Below are 20,352 nucleotides of genomic sequence, written 5' to 3' on the forward strand. Positions count from 1 at the left end.
GGACAATTTGACTGAGGACTGGCGAATCAGATGGCTACACCATACTCCAATCTGATTTGGCAGAGTTTCTACAGCTGGATGCCCTTCGTAACGCCAACCACTCTGAAAGTGTAGTGTGTGCTTTTATGTGCCACCGGCATGAAGGCCAGTCAGGCTGTACTGGCAACGGCCACGCTCAAAATGGTGTATTTTATGTGCCACCTGCACGCGAGCCAGTCTAGCGGCACTGGCAACGATCTCGCTCGAATGTTGTTTCACATGCCAGTAAGGTGACTTTCTCCTCCGAATAAAGTGGCTAGTCAAAATGTTCATTTTTCTGTATTGACAGATTGTTAAACAGGGAAAGTTCCCATAGATTTGTTATGACATCCTGGGCTAGCAAATAGAGTTAACTGGTGTGTCTGATATTCAGCTTCAATTGCTGCAGGCTGGAAAGAAAACTTTCCAGAAGAATTTGTTGGTAGGGCAAGAGTGAAGGTTATAGGACAAGAAGAGATGGCTTTAATGAGTAGGTTTAGTTAGGCTTTTGTGAAGTAAACCCACTATCTCTGTTTTTATTATTTCATGTTTTAGCCTTAATATTTTGGGAGTGGCTGTGTGGTAAGTAGCTTGCTTACCAACCACATGGTTCTAGGTTCAGTCCCACTGCATTGCACCTTGGGCAAGTGTCTTCTACTATACCCTTGGGCTGACCAAAGCCTTGTGAGTAGATTTGGTAGATGGAAACTGAAAGAAGCCCGTCGTACACACACACACACACACACACACATATATATTTATATGTGTGTGTATGTTTGTGTTTGTCCCCCCACCATCGCTTGACAACCGATGTTGGTGTGTTTACATCCCCGTAGTTTTAGCGGTTCAGAAAAGTGGCTGATAGAATAAGTACTAGGCTTACAAAGAATAAGTCCTGGGGTCAATTTGTTCAACTAAAGGCGGTGCTCTAGCATGGCCACAGTCAAATGACTGAAACAAATAAAAGAATAAAAGTGTTGTTCACATCCTACTGCAAATGACTCTGTCTTTTGTTTGTCTGTGATTGGTAAAATTACTTACTAGTTAAGTAAGTATTGGAGTCATTTAACCTTTTAGCATTTTGATTACTCTATCACATATAATGCTTATTTATTCGCATTGTTTTGAATTAATCATGCATTATCTTCTAGCTTGAGATTTCTATGATGTGATTGTATATTTTTAGAATAATATTGTAGGGTAGGTATGAGAGGCTGGATCTGACTGGTTTGAACATAAAACAAGTAGAATATTTGGGCTGGATATGGCTGGCTTAAACATTTAAGGATTAAATTGATCTCATATTTACAGCCTTGTGTGAATGTGAGAAAACATCATTATTGTTGCCAACATAATATTTTCTAACTGACCATTAGAGTGGGTGAGTTGGCAGATACATTGTATTAAATTCTCTTTCCCTATAAATTTCTAGTTGTGTATCTATATAAGACATTATTAATATTTTATCTTGTAGAATCCGGAACATTCTTGAACTGTGAAGGATCTGGTCTTTACTCAATGCAAAGTTGTTGTAAGTATTCAATTGAATTTCTTTTATTCTAAGAATTGTTGTTGCTCCTAATATATCTTCATTTCTTTTGACCATGTATTGAAGCCAAATTTTATATTTTATTTTGTCAAGTTATGAAATTATTTAATTTTTTTACAAAATAAACAGAATTCTGCTCTGGAATTAAAAATTATTATGTCAAATGCTTACAACAATAGCTTCATTCGTGGCTATAATCATAGCAAGACAAGCATTCCTTTTTGACATGAACTGTTTTAAGTACAATTTTCATACTAAGTTCCTCCCACTTTGTTGCTTGTGTAGTGATTTGAACACTGAAGGTTTGGTTGCCAGCCTTCTGTCCATCTCCCCTCTTCATTGAACATGGTCCTGGGACAGGCTATGCCAGATACCGGCCCAGAAATTCTTGATCAAGATAAGGGAGAATCTATAACCCCAGATAGGAGCCCATTCCAAATACTGCCAACCTGAGCTTGCTCAGCTTGGGATTCATGTACAGCAAGGTTGTTATGCCCTGTAGTTTCGACTACCCACTGAATGAGATGTTTGCTAATTTGCACATCCATCTGCTACTAGAGCAAATAGCTTTTACTGCTAAGGACATCTATTGCTAACCACTTTTTTTTATAAACTAGAAATGGACCCTGTTAACTGATTGACTGAGCTAAGTATTACAAGGCAATTTAGCTATTGCAGTGCTCCAATGCGTAACTAACTGAAGTAAGCTTTGAACTCATGACCATTTGGTTTACAGCTGTAGCCTCACAGACATCATGTAGTTCATCATTGTTTAACGTCCGCTTTCCATGCTAGCATGGGTTGGACGATTTGACTGAGGACTGGTGAACCAGATGGCTACACCAGGCTCCAATCTGATTTGGCAGAGTTTCTACATCTGGATGCCCTTCCTAACGCCAACCACTCTGAGAGTGTAGTGGATGCTTTTACGTGCAACCGGCACAAAGGCCTGTCAGGCGGTACTGGCAACGGCCACGCTTAAAATGGTGTATTTTATGTGCCAGCTGCACAGGAGCCAGTCCAGTGGCACTGGCAACGATCTCGCTCGAATGTCTTTACACATAATATTCATTTTTTTTTTTACAATACACAGGTAATCACAGCTGTGTGCCTAATGCAGAAGTTCAGTTCCCTCACAATTGCCATAAATTAAGAGTGGTGGCTTTAGAAGATATTGTACCAGGAGAGGTGAGAATGCACTTTCCATAGCATGTATTTTTATTTGTTTTCATGTAAATGTCTTTTTTTGGTTTTTCTTTCTATCCAATTCACGTCCTCTAATGACAGGCTGCTGTTGCAACTTTGGAAATTTCCAATATGGAATCTAAACAGGTAGCTAAATGAGATGTTATATAATTAGAATGGTATGTGGCAATAGGTTAGCATGGGAGAAAAAACTGAATGCAATTGACTGGTTGGGTATCAAATGTATGAAATAGGATTTTTTCTTTGACTTGGGTCAATGTACATCAAGCAAGCCTAGGCATTCCAACCACAACGATCACATATTTTTCAATTTATCTAAGATTACATTATCTAATGTGTTCTTCCCTCTTCTAAGCAGGGTGCAGTTTAAAAGGGATTTGGGTGCTCTTTCTAGCAGGATGAACAAGCTAAGTTGGGGCTTCTTCACTGGCTTGAGCCAACATTGTGTTTGCTTCTGCCGATTATATACAAATGACTCTTGCTAAAAGAAGATTAATCTCCCCGTTTGGGGCCACAAGAGAAAACTGTCAGAGCAGGGATTTATTTTTTTATTCCTAGAAATCTTTTTCTTGTAACAGTTATAAGTACATCCCTTGCGGATGATATTCCAAGACAAATCCTGACATACCACCTGTGTAATCAAATTATATTTCTTCTGCATGCCTAATTAGCAACTGAAAGAAAACTGGGAAGGGGTGCTTTTGCATTGCAGAAACAACTGGTAGAAGACTAACCAGGGCACTATCATGGCTGTCCTAGCAACAAACAAGACACAAATAACGGAGTTTTAGCAGCATTAACTGAATGTTTTCAATAAACACAAAGTATTTTGTTCATTTTTTAAAAAAACACAATAAGTTTTTAGCTAATCTGCAATTTCTTGATATATTTTTGGTATTATTTTCTGAATGCAGATGTGGCTGTTTGGTTAAGAAACTTGCTTCCCAATTACATAGTCTTGGGTTCAGTCCCACTGAGTGACTCATTGGGCAAGTGTTTTCTACTGTAGTCTTGGGCTAACCAAAGCCTTGTCACTGGATTTGGTAGATAGAAACCAAAAAAAAAGACCATCATATCTGTGTATATATGACATCATGTGATTGTTGTTAATGAATATCATTCATTACCAATATTCTGGCCAGAGAAATGTTAACTTGCTTTGAAGCAGGTAGCAGTTGGCTAGAGCAGGGGTTTTCAAACTGGGGTCCGTGGACAGCAAATACTTTTTATGGGCAATTTGATTTTATATATGGTTTTTTAATCGAAATCTTTTAATTGACAATAAACCTATTTGTTAAATTCTGTTAAATAAACACATGTAAAAATATATGTTATTTTAAGCAAAATATTTATGTATAAATTTCATAAGCGTTTATAAGGGGGTCCCAAGGTAAAGTCTGAAATATAAACGGGTCCGCAAGTCAAAAAGTTTGAAAATCCTTGGGCTAGAGGAAGGTACATTTAACCATAGAAAATCTACCTCAAACTCTGTTCAACCCATACAAACATGGAGAAGTGAATGTTAAAATGATGAATCTTGATGGAACAGAAAGCTAAGCCTACTATGATAAGATTTAAATCTTAGGATTGTGAACTACAAACATATTTTTAATTGTGCAGTCTAACTTATATTCTATCACAGCCACTCTCTCGTCCTATACTCTTCGGTTTGATGAAACACTGTCAGGTCAATGTCAAACTGTTAAAATATATTTGTTTATTTTCACAATGTCATGTGTTTTCTTCATGTTAGAAGCAATTGTCATGGCTATGATACAACAGCAAGATATTTGACACTAAATGATTATAAATATATATATATATATTTTCTTCTTCAGGAAATCTGTATCAGTTATTTGGATGGATGCATGTTGGAAAGAAGTCGTCATAGCAGACAGAAGCATTTAAGGTACCTTCCATTGTATATGCTTTTAGTCCTTTTCTATAAAAAATTTGTCATAATCTGTAGTTCTCAACATAAAAGCTAAGTGTCCCCAATGTCACTCATCTTTTATCATTTACTTGTTTCAGTCATTAAACTGGCCATTCTGGGGCACTGCCTCGAAGAATTTTAGTTGAACTAATCGACCTCCAGTATTTTTCTTTTTAAGCCTTGTATTTATTCCATCAGTCTCTTTTCCCAAACTGTTAAGTTATGGGAATGTAAACACACCAACACCGGTTGTGAAGTGGAGGGTGTGTGTGACAAACACACACACACATGTATACATACATACATACATACCACAAGCTTCTTCAGTTTCCATCTACCAAATTCACTTACAAGGTTTTGGTTGGTCCGAGGTTGTAGAAGACGCTTGCCCTAGGTGCCATGTGGTGGGAGTGAACCCAGAATCATGTATTGGGAAGCATACTTACCACATGCCACACTTGTTCCTCATGTTGGGGGAAAAAAAAAAAATCTAAACAGAAGCTAGTTTTGCTTAGCAGTTTACAATCTCTATTTTCCCATCTAGCCCATGTGGCTCTTTTTTCATATTTGCATGGAGAGATTTTTATGGAAATTACTAAAAGCAAGGACTTAAGTAATGAAATTATGTTGGACTTTGGTGCATCATCAATCCTGTTTCTACTTGCTTATGACAAATGTCCTACATGTTCTCACCCCAACAAAAAATTGTTTTTTGAAAATGTGCTTAAAATATATAATTGATTTAAGTATTTTATTTCCAAGAAAAATCACGGCCCTTTTTAAATGTCAAATGCCATTTGACAAGATCTTTTTGAACTCACAACCTGAAGGGGGTGCTACCACCCATATTAAAGCATATTTATATACTTGTACTCTTTAGATCTGAGAGAGAGAGAGAAAGAGAAAAGTGAATAAGATAGTAATCAGACTGCCAACCAATAGGTAATAGGAGGGGAGGGGCGTTTCTTATCCAAGTATAATTGCTTCTTTGTCTTTGGAACCTATAATTCTATTTTTTGCAGTTTACCTGACTGGGAAATGTGTGTGAAGGTGTGTGGCTTAGTGGTTAAGGTATTTGGCTTATGAACATAAGGTTGTAAGTTTGATTCCAGGTAGCACATTGTGCCCTTGAGTAAGACACTTTATTTCCCATTGCTTCAGTTCACTCAGCTGGCAAAAAAATGAGTAGTACCTGTAATTCTCCCTGAGAACTATGTTAAGGGTAATGCTCAGCCGTTGCATTCTGTGGAGTGCTCAGCCTCTTGCATGTTAATTTTATGAGCAGGCTGTTCCAGTTATTGGAGCAACCAGAATCCTCATTGTTGTAACTGATGGAGTACCATGTATGTGTGTGTGTGTGTATATATTAGGTAGACTCTCCTGTTGTAAACATCAGATGAGGTGCCACAACTTTTTGCTGAACAACTAGCACAAATTTGTTCATAGTGATCAAATGTTTGTGCTGTACTATTATTAGCTCACTCCCTTTATCAAATCAACATTCTCTGTACAGTTGCAAGGTGTACCATAACCCAGGAATTGAAACTGCAATTATCAATGCAACACCCTAACCACTAGCCACATGCCTTTATCTATCTATATATATATATATAATCTGTATTTTAATATTTTGCTTAGGTATCGTGAGACTGACACTCAATATACATGTGCTTCAGAAAAAAGTGTTAGTAGAGTAGAGAGCGGTAATATGAAAATAAGGGAGCAAATAAACGATTATGTTATGATTATCTATGTCCCACAAACAGTCGTTCATAAATAGTAATAAAAAAATATAATTTGCTACAAGAAATAACTCAACTTATGAATCGACAAATCTCCTACTCCATCTATCATTATCAGTCTATTTCTCTTCACACCAAGCTCTCATATTCGAAGCTCTGATGAAGCACTCAAATATGAGTCCACTGCATCTTATAGCATAAACAGCTGTAAGCTAATGAAGTTCATTTATTCCTTTGTCATCTTATTTTCTTATATATGTATATAAAATCTGGAAACAATATTTCTTGTACTCAGCTAACATCTGTTTCAGTGGGAGAATGGTTATATATCTGTAGGAAGGTGGATTATTTTTCTGAATTGACTCCAGTGTGTGGTTGGTACTTAGATTATTAACCCCAGAAAAGTAGAGGTCCAAGTTGATTGTAGGATTTGACCTTGGAATATATATATAGGTGCAGGAGTGGCTGTGTGGTAAGTAGCTTGCTTACCAACCACATGGTTCCGGGTTCAGTCCCACTGCGTGGCACCTTGGGCAAGTGTCTTCTACTATAGCCTCGGGCCGACCAAAGCCTTGTGAGTGGATTTGGTAGACGGAAACTGAAAGAAGCCCGTCGTATATATGTGATGTGTATGTTTGTGTGTCTGTGTTTGTCCCCCTAGCATTGCTTGACAACCGATGCTGGTGTGTTTATGCCCCCGTCATTTAGCGGTTCAGCAATAAGAGACCGATAGAATAAGTACTAGGCTTACAAAGAATAAGTCCCGGGGTTGATTTGCTTGACTGAAACAAGTAAGAGTAAAAGAGTGTGTGTATATATATATATATATATATATATATATATATATATATTGTAAGGAACTTAAATCTCACAAGTATAACATTCTTTGTTTCTTCACTATTTTTACATTTACAAATATTATATACCTTTTTTTTTTCCAAAAGAAAAATAATTTAACATTGTTAACCCTTTAGCATTTAAACCAGCCATATCCAGCTCAAATGTTTTATGTTCAAACCAGCCAGGTCTGGACTCTGATACCAATCCTACAATATCATTCTCAAAATATACAATCACATCATCAAAATTTCAAAGCTATGAGATACATGATGAATTTAAAACAACGAAAATAAGCAATACATTTGGCAAAATAACCCAAATGCTAAAGGGTTAAAGAAATCTAACAAAGAAAATTTTAATTTTAAATGAGTAAAAAGAAATTTAATTCAATTTTTATTTCCAGGGATAATTACCTCTTTAATTGCAAATGTATAAAATGCCAGTCTCAATGTGATGAACCAGATGTTACTTCGAGTGAGGAAGACGAGGAGGAAGACATGGAAGCTGAAGTCACGTAAATCTCATTGTAGGATACTTTTCTTGCACATGAACTCTCTTCACACGTAGTTCTGACATTTTACTACCCCTTCCCCCCATACTAATTCTCTTGTAAACAAATTAGTTAATAACAGTCCTACTTTATATTCCTAACATGTTGTCTTTCATTGAAAGAAATTAATGGAGACACATAGTGGATCAGTAGGATAAATTAGTTTCAGTTACAGTGAGAATGGTTTGCTTCTTCACTATCAGTTCTCAGGGTTCTTCATCAGCCTCAGTTTAAAAATTACTTCTACTAGTCAGTCATATTGAGCTGCTCAGACTGAAAATAAGTAAAAATATCTTATTCAGTTTATAAATATTTAATTCCTTCTCTTCATCTGAAATGTTTCTCTGTAACTTTTATATTGATATATATACGATAATTGTTCTTATTGTTAAACCCTAATCAAGCAGACCTATGATCAAAGGCATTCCAGCCATGACCATCCTGTCTTTTTAGATACTACTCTAAGATTACATTATCTAATATGTTCTTCCAGTTTTTGTTAGATGGTAGGCTGTGATATAAGAAATTTGGGTTGCTAATTTTAGCAGATTGAGTGACACGTAGAGACTCGCTCACTGGCTCACTTTAGTTGAGATAAATAGGGTTAAATACATTTCAGTATTTTTAAAACTCATTTGGTTCAAATGTTTACCCATCCCATTGTGGTAAATAAATACTGGTAATACACGGGTGTCAATTCAGTTACACATTCCCTCTCTTTGAACAATCAGCCTTGTGCCTCAGTTAGAATCCAATTTAAGTAGTACACAAGGTAAAACCGTAGCAAGCCCAAGTCTGTGACTTGCTTTTGAAACTCCATTTCTATGAGGTGAAATGGCCTCTGCCTTCCTTTCAAATATGAAGCTTCTGTGTCTAGGGGAAAAAAATCCAAGTCATTTAAGAATTACAATTGTAACAAGTGCCGTAGAGTGAAGTTCAGGCAACCCAAGTCTAAAATCATTTCATTCATGTCTCATGCACTTACAAAAAGCATGGACATCAAAATATATTTTTCCAATCTACTGCAAAATTGAAGCCTTGTGCCTATGTAAGAGACCAAAATTGAATTGGTAAGTTTATTTTATGAACATCCCCTACTTTGCTATGATGAACAAAATATTTCATTATTTCAAGTACATATGTTTATTTCAAAATATTAAAAATTGAATTAACAGTATCCATTATAGCTAAGGAATTTATAAATAAATAAATTGGTAAAAGATGTCAACTATCAAATTCATTTGTTTTATTTTTTTTCTCAACCTATTTACAATTTTTTTCCGTATCAGATATTTATCCTGTTTTGGTGATTACATCTGTAGTCAACTTTTGCTCAACAGCTATCAAAAGAGGTTGGCTATGAAAGTGAAGGAGGGAAAGTTAAAGCTATCCTCACAAGTTTTTGGCCAGGTTGCTATAGAGTACATTAATAATTCCATCATTTTGGTCCAAGCATATTTTCGGGTCGAACTATTTCATCAAATTGTTCTTCCTTCAAAAAATTTAATTTTAGCGCTGCCTCTTTTAATGTAGTACCTTCTTGGTGAGCTAGTTTGGCTATTTTTGCTGCTCTGTCATAACCAATGTGGGGATTTAGGGCAGTGACTAGCATAAGGGATTCATTAAGATTGGATTGCAAGCGTTTCCTGTTTGGTTGGATATCTTTAACACAATGGTCAGTAAAAGAAATGCATGCATCTCCAATGAGTCTAATTGATTGTAGAACATTACGTGCAATGAGAGGTTTGAAGACATTCAGTTCAAAATGGCCGTTTGAGCCACCAACAGTAACTGCAACCTGGTTACCCATAACTTGGGCAGCCACCATTGTGATGGCTTCACACTGCGTAGGGTTAATTTTACCTGAAAATAGAAAACACAGCATCAATAGGTGGGTACATGGTGGTGGTGGTGTGCTTAAAAAGTTTGCTTTGTTTTGCTACAACTTCGTTTTGGGTTCAATCCCACTGCATGGCACCTTGAGCAAGTGTTACCTACATAGCTCCAGGTGTATGTCCATAAAGAAAAGTTTACTAACTCAGTGATTCAAAATGCAAAGATGTGGAATAAAATTCCTTACTTGAAGAAGGAAATGTTGGCATCAGGAACAACATTTGGCCATAGAATACTGCCTCAAGCCCATCCAACCTATGCAGCATGAAAGAAAAGTGAATGTAAAAACAACAATGATGACTATTTTTACATATTCTTCCATGCCTGCAGGTTTTTGACAGCTTTTCAAAACAGCATTTTAACACTTGTGTCCCCTTTTAAGGTTTAATTATCTTGCAACTCCCTTTTCACCACTTTTCCCCATATCTTTTCCTTCTACAGCAGTAGTTCTTAACCTTGGGGTTTGGGGGTGTCACGGAAGGTTTGGAAGAAAGTAATTTATTTCATGTAATTACAGTATTGCATTGTAGTTGCTAGTGGTATCATGACTATGTGCTTTGCTCCTGCTCTGTAACTCCCATGGCACTTTGTGTTCCAAGACCATTACAAAATTTATTATGAGAGGCTTGGCAGGGTAAGACGATGAAAAAGGTTAAGTACCACTGTTCTACAGGATCCCCCATATGTATCACATACCACCATAGTCTTCTCTCTTGCACATCACATCTTAATCCTCTTATATCCAATTTTTTTTAAAGCTTATTTGTGCTCCATTGTTCATTCACACTAACGTTACACATGCAATGGATGTGTCAAGTTTGTCTCATTTCTTTACAGCCTTCACACATACTCCAAATTGAATGCCTATGTTTTACTACCATGCAACATCACACAAGCATCATACAATTTGCTTTGGAAAGAGAATCCCTTTGTTGCCAGTAGAGGTAATAACTCCCTGAATTTTTTGTTACCCGATTCTTTCTCTGGCCCTATGCTTTTGGAACACCCTCCTCTGTTACTAATTAGGTCCCCTACGTAACAGAAGCTACCAACTAAACTTCAAAGCAACCTTTTAAACATTTGAAAGGAGTTATTTCATTGGTTCTCTAACTGCTAACCATTATTGTGCATTTGCTACAAAGTTTTTCTCTTTCAGCTTGCCTGTGATTCCACTGCACCCATAGTTTACAGTGGGTATGCTATATATGGAATCCCTATCAACTTTTCAGCATTTTGCATTTTATATTTCCATTATAAATCTTCAACTATGAAAACTAGGCAGAGGAGTTCTCAAACTTTTCTGTTATAGTCTGGAGAACTATACTAAACAAGGTCCAAGAGTTGAGAAACACCTACCTGCATGCTAATCTCCTCACTAAACCAATTACTAAATCTCACCATGTCAACAGCATTTCTGTACATGGCTTTTCCTAGCCATCCATTTATTCTAGATATTTTTTGCAATCATCAGACCATACAGCATGGTACTGTATTAAAGGCCTTCCCTAGGGTATTAAATGTTAAGCATAATGGCTTGCTCTATGCAATCAGTGATGCACAAAGCTGAACTACTCCTCATCCAAGCTAGTTTTCTTCCTAATCTAGAGTATCACCACTGTCTTTGTAGCATTCGATGCAGCAACAATTATTGGGTGTAACACCACATACTACTGAAATGATGTTGTGAGCTTTCCTTGGTGGTTTATTTGCACGTTCAACCTTATACTAACCAATCATAATGATTAAATTGGCATAAGCAGACCTAGTTGAAAAGGTTGGCATGTCATATAATTTTTGAAAGTTACTAAACCTATCTAGTTCAAGGTTGGTACTGCATGTGGTTTTGTTCATTGTTTGTTAGTTTGCAGTGCAGTTCAATTTTGTGCCATATATATTTATTTCACTTGTTTTACTTTACTGAAACCAGAATAGACAATCAGCTCTATAGACCTTTGTGACGTGGGAGAAATTGGATAGTGAGCTATAGGGTAAGATACTGTCCTAGTCTGTCATCAAAATCTAACTTGCTCAATTTAGTACTTAATTTCACTTGTTCTATTCTTAGAATATAACTAGGACACCAACAAAATAGATCACAGCCCCAAAACTAAGATAATATTTAGGGTATAAAACATCAAAAACAATTCAGAATAACCCTCTTGAAACTTATTTTGCAGAACTATTAGTATTCTTTGTGATATTTACTTATGTCCCTCTACATTTAAAGTTAAAATTCTACCAGGACTGATTTTTGTGTTTCAACCTTGCAAAACTTATGTACCATTCATAGGAGGTGCATGGTTTAGTGGTTAAGGTGTTGGACTCTAGATTGTAAGATTGTGGTTTTGATTCCTGGACTGGTCCTTTAAATGGTTCTAAGTACTTAGTGGTAGTTGACAGTTTCTCGAAATGGCCAGAAATTTGTAAGTGTAAAAAAACCAACCTCCTCGACTGTGATAATTTTTTTACACAATTTCTTTGCGAGATTTGGCATCCAAGATGAGATAGTGTCTGACAATGAAATGATATTTGTGTCTAGTGAATTAAAAAAATTTTGTGAAATGTTCGTGGTAGAACATATAACTACAGTGCCATAGACAGGCAGAATGCTTTGTTGATACCTTCAAAAGAGCCTTTAGAAAATCGAATAAGGAAGTCACGGATGAGGTAGCTCTACAATAATTTTAAAGAGTGTACTGTGTGACATCAAATCTGAATACATTTGCAGAGATGATGCTTGCAAGGAAAGTAAAATATGTCCTTGATAAATTGCTATCTGGCAAGAAAAGAAAAAGTGCCAGGGAAGACATAGCAAGATTCTTTAAAGTTGGTGAAAAGGTGTATATGAGGGTATACAAGAATGAAAAGCAGAGTTGGGAAGATGGCGTGATTACCAAATGCATAGGTAAAATGATGTATTGAGTAAAAAATAGAAAAGGTATACAAAAGAAACACAGGAACCAACTGAAAAAAAAAAAAAAAAAAAAAAAAAAAAAAAGATTTGTGGAGAGTGAGCCCAAGAAGTTGAAGGAACTGATGGAATGGTTGTACAATACATTCCAAGTACCAACACCACTACAGGTGATTGAACCCAGGTGTACAAGTGAGAGGAAAAGAAAACATACAGAGTTCTTGAGAATAGATGCCAATCATAAAAAATATTAAACAGTAGAGAAAAAAAAAAGACTCAAAAGGAGGAGGTAGGGGTGAATAAAAAATATTGTTAAATAAAATGATACTTCCTAAGAAAAACTTAAAAGGGGAGATGTAGGGAATTAGTAATAATGGTACACCCCTCTCATGTGATGAATGGAATAACCTAGTCACTGCAAGTAAAGAGAAGTATGTGAAGTACCAGCGTATGTAGTAGGCACTCAGAAATAGTCGTATAAGTATACTGTATACTGAAGTGGGTATTATAGCAATTTAACATTTTAAGGATATAACAAAAACTATAATTGGGAACTTAAAACCATCAGTTGTTGGCACCAGGCGTCATAATCCCTGTTAGCATAGAACCAGTCACAATCATATGAAAGCCTTGTTTAAAGCTACTATATAATAACTGCAATGAACAACTAGTGAGCTTGTGTCACCTAATAAAATCAACTCACAGAATTCAAAAAGATAAATCTAATATAAAAATTCAATATACATTTCACTCACCTGGCATGATACTACTTCCAGGCTCATTTTCGGGAAGAATTAATTCTCCAAAACCACACCGAGGACCAGAAGCAAGGAAGCGTAGGTCATTACCAATTTTCATTAAACTGCATGCCACAACATTTAAAGCTCCATGTACTTCCACAAGTGCATCATGAGCTGCAAGTGCTTCAAATTTATTAGGAGCAGATTGGAAAGGAAGCCCTAAAAGGATAATATAAAGAGAGAACCTGTAACACACAGAGTTGTTGTGAAAGGAAAAGTTAAGAGTACAGTACATTTAAATAAAGAATATTTAGCAAATTTCTTTTTATCAATACATGTCATTCTTTACACATTTATTTTCTATCTAAATAGTGAAAATGTTTGTGTTGTAACACCTGTCATTTCTACAACAAAATTGTAGCAACATGTAAACAAAAAGAATGTTTTCGTACTGGGAGATTTTGTTTTAACACAAACCACTGCCTGTGTATCCTGATCGGCTTGGAATCACTGACAAATATCGAAAAGCACACTAGTAGATTCATACAAAATTGTCCTTTCAAATATTGCCTAAATGTAACACTTGGTTGAAATCTCCAGTTGAGAAGCTTATATCTTACTTGAGACAGTCAATACATTTCTAAAAATTACAATGCTCACAAAATTGAAAATATATTTTAGTAGACAAATTTCATGAAAACAAATGGAAAATAAGGAATCAAACTTTACCTGTAATTTCAGCAATGTTAGAAGAAATTTTTTCTGCAAATCCAATTCTTGTGTTTATTCCAGTACCAACGGCTGTGCCACCTTGTTAAAATAATAAATTGCAGGTTAAAAAATGCTTATTGGATGAAATCAAAGCAAAGGTAGGTTAAGCTGTTACTTCTCCATATTCAGAAGTCACAGCTCCAGGACTTTGGACATGTTATTAGAATGCAGCAGGAAAAAATCACAAGACAGATCATTCAAATTGAACCAACCAGCAGGAGACCTTGGGGTAGACCAAGAATGAAATGGTTGGATTATATTCATAGTCTCAGTTGGTCATACTTGGGAATCTAGCTGGAAAGTCTAATGATGATTGCTTCTGAGAGGACCCTATGGAGGAAGTGCCTGAAGACTACCCCAACAACTCTCCCAGGAATAGTGGACAGAGAAAATGGATCAATGTTTGCTTTAACCTCCAGTTCACATGAAGATAGATCTTTAAAAAAATCATTTGGAATATGCTAGAAATGGAAAAGACATACTAGAACATAAATGTGTGCAGTAACTTTTGTAGGATATTGATAATGTATGCAATGTATCATGTTAAGTAGAAGGTTGAAGAGCAAGAAGAAATCTCCAGTATCTGAATTACCTGTACTAACTTGGGGGAAAAATAGAGAAGCTTACTTAATTGAGATAAGCTACTCGTAAGTTTAGCCCTTTCGTTACTGTATTTATTTTGAGATGCTCTGTGTTTCTTTCAATTACTTTAAATATAACAAAGAATTTAGTAAAACAACTTAGTTATCATTCAGCTAGTGTTAGGAACATAAATTGTGACGAAAGTTTGGTGGAAAATTTTAATTGAAAACTTATGAAAACAAGACATTTGTATTCAGAACAAGAGCTAGTTTCAGCTGGGTTGGTAATGAAAGGGTTAGTCTGTAAGTAATTCTTGGTTGTACAGATTTCCCTTATATCACTAGTACCCTTCAGAAAAACAACAAATACTATCTTTGAGTATTTCACTTATGTAGGGTGAGCATTAGTTGCCTGGAGTCACTAAGAAGTTGATCTGGCTAGAAAGGCTAAATGGCTTGTCTCACTGCCACTGTATCTTTTGCAAAGGCACTTAACTTTCAATTTCTTTAGTGTGATACAGATAATAATTGAAAATGACGAAAACATTGAGTGTTTTCGTGAATTTAAATCACCTATGAACTGTCATTGCTATCCATTTAGCACTGGCTGTTTCTAGATGCATGCACCATCACAAGAATCTGGTGAAATTATGATCAAATTATATTTAATGGCGTTTACATAATACCCTGAGATTACTCTATCAATATCTTACATATTTCCCCATCCTTCATTGAACAACTTAATCCTAACTTTAGGAAAAAATGGTTGTGCCCATGAGAAAGCTTCTATCTTTATTTGATAAATCTGCTAAGAGTAGCAGCAAAGGTAAGTAAAATTGGAAATAAAAATATACCTATTGGCCTTCGTGCCGGTGACACGTAAAAGAACCCACTACACTCTCGGAGTGGTTGGTGTTAGGAAGGGCATCCAGCTGTAGAAACCCTGCCAAATCAGATTGGAGCCTGGTGTAGCCATTGGGTTTCACCAGTCCTCAGTCAAATCATCCAACCCATGCTAGCATGGAAAGTAGATGTTAAACGATGATGATGATATTCTAATATCAGCATCAGTGTTGCTACTACTAATAATAATTCTAATTATAATAACTATAGAATATAGTCCTAGATAAGTTGTGTTGGAACATAAGACAAGATGGTCACAGCAAAACTTCCTTCAATGATATGTATGCTTGATCAGAGCTGATCTGGATCTTAACCTTTTAATAAGTAGATAATTTTTTAAAACCCTTGTGACATAGGTAAATAATTTTTAGAAAATGTGTTCTAGTACTGCTCTATGGAGTGTGTTTTATGTATGAGTCACCATATTCAAAAATCAAACTGACAAATGCTCATAGTTTTTCAAGTGTCAACGGTTGCCAAAGAATTCTGGGATATTTTTGAAGTGGTCCTACATATCATATACAAGTGATTCCCAACATGGGGCATGAAATCCAAACTTTTTTACTTTTTCTTTTCTTATTTATTTTTAATGGAACATGGAATTGTGAAAAATCTTTTTTTCACAGGTAACATATTACACTTATACTCAGCCTAGCCAAACCAATCCCTCCAGCCAAGCATACTGTGTGAAGATTGTTTGCTACAGTATAGTGCTGTTCTAATGCCCTAGGGTGGATATTTCTTTAAGGAAAATACATAATTAGAAATATTTAAAATAAGGTTATTTTTTTTACTCACTACTAGTGGGGCATACATTTTTCTGGAAAGTTACAGCAGAGTGTTTTTGTGAAAATAGGTTGGGAAACGCTATATACAGCAGGTGAAATATATTTTTGGTTTCCTTCACAAGATAATCCCAAAGTAAAAACCCAGCACCAACAGAAGCCAAAAAGAATTATGAAAATAATCAACAGACGTAGTTTTAGTTAGTGTCTATCTAGGTCCACCATGGCTAACAAAATCATTTATAAGATGTGGGGTTTATCAGTTTTCAAGTCACATGTATCCAGCATCTGCATTGTCAGAAGTATCATCATCATGTAACTCCTTTCTACTACTAGATTCAGCTCTATTGTCTGCATACATACTCTCGTTATCTACATTACTTGCTCATGCATCATATTTGCTATCTGAATCTTAAACATAGAACAAATTAAGATCATTTCCATTACCTAGGCTGTCATTGTTACTGTCCGACTCCTTGGAGATATCAAACATTTTCCTCTACACTGATTGAAGACCTCCTTTTAGCAAACAAACAATATGAACCACTGAGTACTATCATGTTGCTTTTGAGCATTTAAAGCTATAAATTATATAACATAATGATGTGAAAATCACTGGAATTCTATAGGAATGCATGGCTGCTTCAACAAATTAACATGCAATATTTGGTGGTGCCCCAGCATGGCCACAGTCAAATTACTGAAACAAGTAAAAAGAAAAAAAAAATCAACCAGTAGGAGAATGCTTGACAATGAGCTATGAAAAAATGACCAAAATGTCCCTCTGTGTACCATTGGTGAATGAAATGTTCTACCTGCAAGAGAGTTAACAACAGAAAGAAGATACAAACTACTAAATGTTCAGTTATTACTGAATGATGATATTAATAAAAAATTTTTTTTTAAAGAGACTAACTTGAGCTATTGGAATTTATAAAGATATCTAACAAACCTATGGCTAGCTGATATAATCTTGGCATAGTTGATTTGATGCGTTCAATTCCATTAGCTAACTGGGCTACATATCCACTAAACTCTTGTCCAAGTGTTAAGGGCACTGCATCCTGCAAAATAGCATTTGAACAATAAAAACATCATCATACAGCAAAATGTGTGTGTGTGTGTGCCTTCCTCCCTTTGATAAGGAGGGAGGAAAATAGGTGTAAAACAGTAAAGAAAGAAAAGATGTGTGAAAATACAAAAATGCTCAGCTCAAAATTAGTTGCAGTGAAATAGAGTGTGTGTATCAGCTTTATGTTTGGGGATCCTTTCTGTTTGGCTTTCACTTTTCAATTCTTTTAATTTTGTTCCAATTGATTTCAAATTTTGTGTATTGATGTAGTTTTGTATGTTAATTATGGAAATGACATTTGTTTTTGCCATAAATTAATAAATAAAAAGTTAATAGATTTTTAAAGTGTGCAAATTTTGGGTAATTTTAGCCAATCGTAAGCCACAGACACATTGGTGCCTGTTTCCATAATAACAAGCCAAGATGTTGTCTGCTTAAAGCTACTGTATCTATATTCTGAACTTTCATTTTTGAATTTTCACTACAAAAAAAGAGGATTGTTTTTTTCAAATTTGGTATATTGATGTAATTTTTCATGCTGAATCCGATTTTGTTAATCATTTGTCGCAGAAAACTTTTTTTAGAAAAATGTTACCAATTGATTAACCCCAGATCATCCACTGGTCAAACTGACTCTAAACTCCAACCCTAAATCCTAACTCTAGTCCTAGAGTATCTCAAACTTTCGCTGTTAAATGTTTGCATGAACTAAGCTACAGTAGTGTAATGTGCAGTTTGTTTTTTAATTTTTTTGAAAAAAAAATTCATTGATCATTTTCCCTTTTTATATTTCCTGTTCCAACATTTTACTTGACTTTATTTAAACTTATCAAAACTTCAAAACATATTACAACTTTCGTCATTGTAATTTATTGCTTCCCTGGCCGTTGCCAGTACTGTGGCATGTAAAACACCCACTACACTCTCAGAGTGGTTGGCATTAGGAAGAGCATCCAGCTGTAGAAACACTGCCAGATCAGATTAGAGCCTGGTGCAGCCATCCGGTTCACCAGTCCTCAGTCAAATCGTCCAACCCATGCTAGCATGGAAAGTGGACGTTAAACGATGATGATGATGATTTTGTTTAATAAAAGTTATCTTGCAGAAAATGACTGCTTCTAAATGCTATTTTCTGATTGGGTAAAAATAATCAAACTTTAAACTGCTGTAACTTTTTTCAAAAATTTTTTCTGGAACAAGTGAATAACAACATCAGATTCAGTGTGAAAAAGTACATCAATGTACTAAATTAAAATTTTTTTTATTTAATTTTAAAATTTGAAAAAGTGAAAGCCAAATAGAAAAGAGTCATGCTAAGGTGTTAGAGAATGAGAGAAGTGGCTGGAGCAGGGCAAGTTTCATGCTACAGAGGGGCTACATGGCACTCACATTTTGGAAGAGAGGTTGGGGGTGATCAGGTGGAGCTGGGAAGAGATAAAAAAAGCAGTGATAAGGTGTCTTTGTGGACCCTCAAAGTACAAAATGACTAAAAGTGAATGGGACAAAAGAACTGGAAGTATGGATGGGTAAAGGATGCATGAATGTTTGGGAGAATCAGAGATAGGGAATGGGTGAAGTGGTGACTATAATAAACAACAAATGTTGAGTGGATAAGTAGGAAAGGTGGAGAAGAGTAGGCTAGGGTTGAAAGGTGAATAAAAATGTGGAGTGATAAGTTCCAGAACAGATACAGGAGATATAGTAGACAGAGGAAGGATGAGAGAGAGATGATGAGTGGTTGGGTAGGTTGTGAGAGTGTGGGGCAGAAAGGGGCAGGTGTAACACATAGGGAGAGTGAGAAACATATAGTGGTAGAGAGGATGTGAGAATGGAGGACAGTATTAAGGATGAGGAACATATATCAAGGGAAACATTTCAGGGTAGTGGTATTAACCCTTTCGTGTTCGGACAGGCCGAAAATAATTTCCCTTTATCTGTTTGAACCAGCTAAATCCCGCTGTATCTGATTCCTCTACAAAATCACTAAAAAATTAAACAAATCATGTTATTGAATTCTCGTTGTTTTGAGATAATGTGAGATAAAGCCTTTACCACCTTTATTCAAGTAAAAATACCCTGAAATTTTTGAGACTTCTTGATTTTTTTCAACATTTGAAGAGAAGTGTATATCTTAATTTTCAACGATATGGCATCAGCAAGTAGCAATTCTGACTTTGAAGGTTTTACTCTTAATGATGTACAAAATATAAATGCAAACAACTGTGATTTGTCTTTGGACAAATCTGATATTGATATTTATGAATCTTCATTGGACGAGGAAAATTTTGATAATAAAAGTGATGAAAATTATATTGAAAACATTACAGCAACATTATTGAAGATTATCACATCAACCACAGTTCCTGATTTCACAGAAAAGACTAGACCACAACACACTCTACCTCCCAATGTTCAACCATTGGACTATTTATTTTTACTGAAGTTTTTTTTTTTTAACTACTGGAATCTTGATGTAAGGTATGGTGATCCATATATCTCCAGCATTATGCCTAACTATAGTCGATTCATATACTGTTTATGTAAAAAGCCACCAAAAGACTACGACCATTTAAAATTTTGGGTTGACATCGCATCTCAGTTACGTGAGGGCTTTTCTTCCAGAAAATACAGAACTGGGAGAAAAGCAAGATTAACTGAGGTGAACGTTAACAGAGAAAATATTGACTTCCATAAAGTGGAAAAAATAAATGGAATGAAAAAATTTTGTAGACTGTGTTTGCAAAACTGCAAAAAGATATAAGGTCAAGAACTCATAGTGCTTTCTGTGGTCCGACTCCATATTAAAATTTGTTTGAAATTTTAAGGTGTTTCCATTATTTTATCCAACCCCTGTATAT

The 20,352-nt window shown here is 35.6% G+C and overlaps 2 protein-coding genes across 3 annotated transcripts in view; one reads left to right on the plus strand and one right to left on the minus strand.

Moving 5' to 3' along the window:
• LOC106880658 (histone-lysine N-trimethyltransferase SMYD5) overlaps positions 1-9,074 on the plus strand; it is a 34,717-nt gene extending 25,643 nt beyond the window's left edge. The window contains exons 9-12 of the mRNA XM_014930703.1: positions 1,493-1,549; positions 2,661-2,755; positions 4,612-4,682; positions 7,692-9,074. Of these exons, the coding sequence (XP_014786189.1) occupies positions 1,493-1,549; positions 2,661-2,755; positions 4,612-4,682; positions 7,692-7,806 (338 nt within the window). The 3' untranslated portion in view covers positions 7,807-9,074. The remainder of the gene's footprint in view (positions 1-1,492; positions 1,550-2,660; positions 2,756-4,611; positions 4,683-7,691) is intronic.
• The window catches only part of LOC106880656 (fumarate hydratase, mitochondrial), a 62,758-nt gene continuing 51,468 nt past the window's right edge, over positions 9,063-20,352 (minus strand). For both annotated transcript variants that reach the window (XM_014930701.2, XM_014930700.2), the window contains exons 6-9: positions 17,375-17,486; positions 14,112-14,192; positions 13,398-13,601; positions 9,063-9,701 (exon numbers count right to left, since the gene is read on the minus strand). In XM_014930701.2, coding sequence (XP_014786187.1) covers positions 9,277-9,701; positions 13,398-13,601; positions 14,112-14,192; positions 17,375-17,486 — 822 coding nt within the window. In that variant the 3' untranslated portion in view covers positions 9,063-9,276. The remainder of the gene's footprint in view (positions 9,702-13,397; positions 13,602-14,111; positions 14,193-17,374; positions 17,487-20,352) is intronic.

Source organism: Octopus bimaculoides, chromosome 14 (genome assembly GCF_001194135.2).
Source record: "Octopus bimaculoides isolate UCB-OBI-ISO-001 chromosome 14, ASM119413v2, whole genome shotgun sequence".
NCBI lineage: Eukaryota > Metazoa > Mollusca > Cephalopoda > Octopoda > Octopodidae > Octopus > Octopus bimaculoides.